The sequence below is a fragment of the Ammodytes marinus genome (assembly GCF_949987685.1).
Source record: "Ammodytes marinus genome assembly, chromosome: 5".
Taxonomy (NCBI): domain Eukaryota; kingdom Metazoa; phylum Chordata; class Actinopteri; order Uranoscopiformes; family Ammodytidae; genus Ammodytes; species Ammodytes marinus.
Genome location: NC_137234.1, coordinates 1,331,406 through 1,333,905, shown reverse-complemented (window position 1 = coordinate 1,333,905; position 2,500 = coordinate 1,331,406). Strand labels below are relative to the sequence as shown.

Genomic DNA, 2,500 nt, shown 5'->3' with positions numbered 1-2,500 from the left:
TGTCTGTGTGTGTGTGTGTGTGTGTGTGTGTGTGTGTGTATCTGTGAGTGAGTGAGTGAGTGTGTATGTGAGTGAGTGTGTGTGTCTCTCTGTGTCTGTGTCTGTCTGTGTGTACCTGTACTGGCCTGTCTGGTGAAGGCAGGGCTGGAGTCTGGAGGCTGTTTGGACGATCGCTTCACACTGGCGATCTTAGTGGAGCCAAGTTTACTGGACTGGAGAGAGGGAGAGAGAGAGAGAGATGGAGAGAGAGAAGAGACAGAATGGGAGGAGAGAGAGAGAGGGAGGGAGGGAGAGACAGAGAGAGAGAGAGACAGAGAGAGAGAGAGAGTGAGATTAGTTTTGTTGTAATCATCTGTATATTATGTTGTTATATGTTGAATATTTTTACTTATTAATTTGATGATGTGCTTTGGCAATATTGTACAATACTGTAACTTTCATGCCAATAAAGCCAATTTGAATTTGAATTTGAGAGAGAGAGGGAGAGAGAGAGAGAGAGACGGAGAGAGAGAGAGAGAAAGAGAGAGAGAGAGTGAGAGTGAGTGTGAGTGAGTGTCTGTATTTATGTATAGAAGGGGTGTGAACGGTTACAAAAATGTCTAAATGGTTGCACGGCTGCAATTTTTTCGTGAACACGTTTAACCGTTTAATATGGGGGGGGGGGCGTAATTTTTTATTATTTTTTTGACGATGCTGTTGGAGTGACAGTGTGCAGTGAGAAAGACCAGCAGAGAGAGGCAGAGAGGCCTTTATTTCATAATTTAGATGTTTGACTTCGAAGTTATCATAACTGATAACTTTTTTTTTTTGGTAAAATGTTTTAATTATTTTATTTAAATGTTGTATTTTTATCCATGTTTTAAATTTGTTCCTTTTTTTTTGTATTTGTATTCTTTATTTGATTTTAACCTTGTGAAGCACCTTGAGTGGCCCTGTGCCTGAAATGTGCTTTATAAATAAAATTGCCTTGCCTTGCCTAACTAGCCTAGCGATTGTCGGGCCGTTGGGAGATGAAAACAAAAGTGAAACTTATTGTAGCTGTCTCAGAAGCATATTTTATTTTGGTGCTATTTAATGAATATAGAGCTAAATAGGTGTGGCGCCGCCGCCATCTACTGGTGAGAATGTGTATCGTTTGTTAACCTGCGTTCACGTGATTCATATTCATGCTGTCAGAATAAGGGCTGTCAATCATGCTTTTCCGCGGTACTCTCCATGGATGAAAATGACGGACAATATTATTTAAAGGCAAGGCAAGGCAAGGCAAGTTTATTTATATAGCACAATTCAGACACAAGGCCACTCAAAGTGCTTTACAGGGGCAAGATTAGAATACATAAAACACATTATAAAACATTTAAAAGCTAATAAAAGAAGCAAATAAAATAAAAATTAAAACTCGATTTAAAAACATAATAAAGCTAACTCTTCCCAACAAAAGAAAGAAGGCGCACAACGGTATGTTTGTCAACTTTGTTTAATATGTTTGTGATGTGTAGGATATTGTATTTCTGTGTATTTGCAATATTTCTGTTTGTATTTTTCTTTTATAGTTTTTCAGGGTGGTGATGTTGACACAAAATGGAGGAATAAAAACCAAGTCAATGTAATCAGTGAAGCGTAGTTCTTCTACAATGAGTTTGGGAACAGTTATACTTATGGTGGAGCAGTTAAATAGTTCAATGAATAAATATTGTAACCAAACACAATCATGTGTTGTGTTACCTGCTTTAGTAGCCTACAGTAGCACATGTCGCCCCCCACTCCTGGAAAAAAGGTTTTCGTTTATTGACCTACCTTGAGTGAGTGAGTGAGTGTTACCTTGAGTCTGCTGGTGTTGCTATGGTAGCGCAGACAGGTGACAGATGTCTTGTGAGCCTGCCTGTCTGTCTGTCTGTCTGTCTGTCTGTCTGTCTGTCTGTCTGTCTGTCTGTCTGTCTGTCTGTCTGTCTGTCTGTCTGTCTGTCTGTCTGTCTGTCTGTCTGTCTGTCTGTGTCCCTACCTTGAGTCTGCTGGTGTTGCTGTGGTAGCGCAGACAGGTGACAGATGTCTTGTGAGCCTGCTGTCTGTCTGTCTGTCTGTCTGTCTGTCTGTCTGTCTATCTACCTTGAGTCTGCTGGTGTTGCTGTGGTAGCGCAGACAGGTGACAGATGTCTTGTGAGCCTGCCTGTCTGTCTGTCTGTCTGTCTGTCTGTCTGTCTCCCTACCTTGAGTCTGCTGGTGTTGCTGTGGTAGCGCAGACAGGTGACAGATGTCTTGTGAGCCTGCCTGCCTGCCTGTCTGCCTGCCTGCCTGCCTGTCTGTCTGTCTGTCTGTCTGTCTGTCTGTCTGTCTGTCTGTCTGTCTGTCTGTCTGTCTCCCTTGAGTCTGCTGGTGTTGCTGTGGTAGCGCAGACAGGTGACAGATGTCTTTGTGAGCCTGTCTGTCTGTCCGTACCGTCGTCCGTCCGTCCTGTCCGTCCGTCCGTCCGTCTGTCTGTTCTGTCTGTCTCCTACCTTGA

The 2,500-nt window shown here is 42.8% G+C and overlaps 1 protein-coding gene across 1 annotated transcript in view; it reads right to left on the bottom strand.

Moving 5' to 3' along the window:
- Positions 1-2,500, bottom strand: part of nedd1 (NEDD1 gamma-tubulin ring complex targeting factor) — an 18,182-nt gene that overhangs the window by 9,492 nt on the left and 6,190 nt on the right. The window contains 1 exon segment of the mRNA XM_080027460.1: positions 116-212. Coding sequence (XP_079883586.1) covers positions 116-212 — 97 coding nt within the window.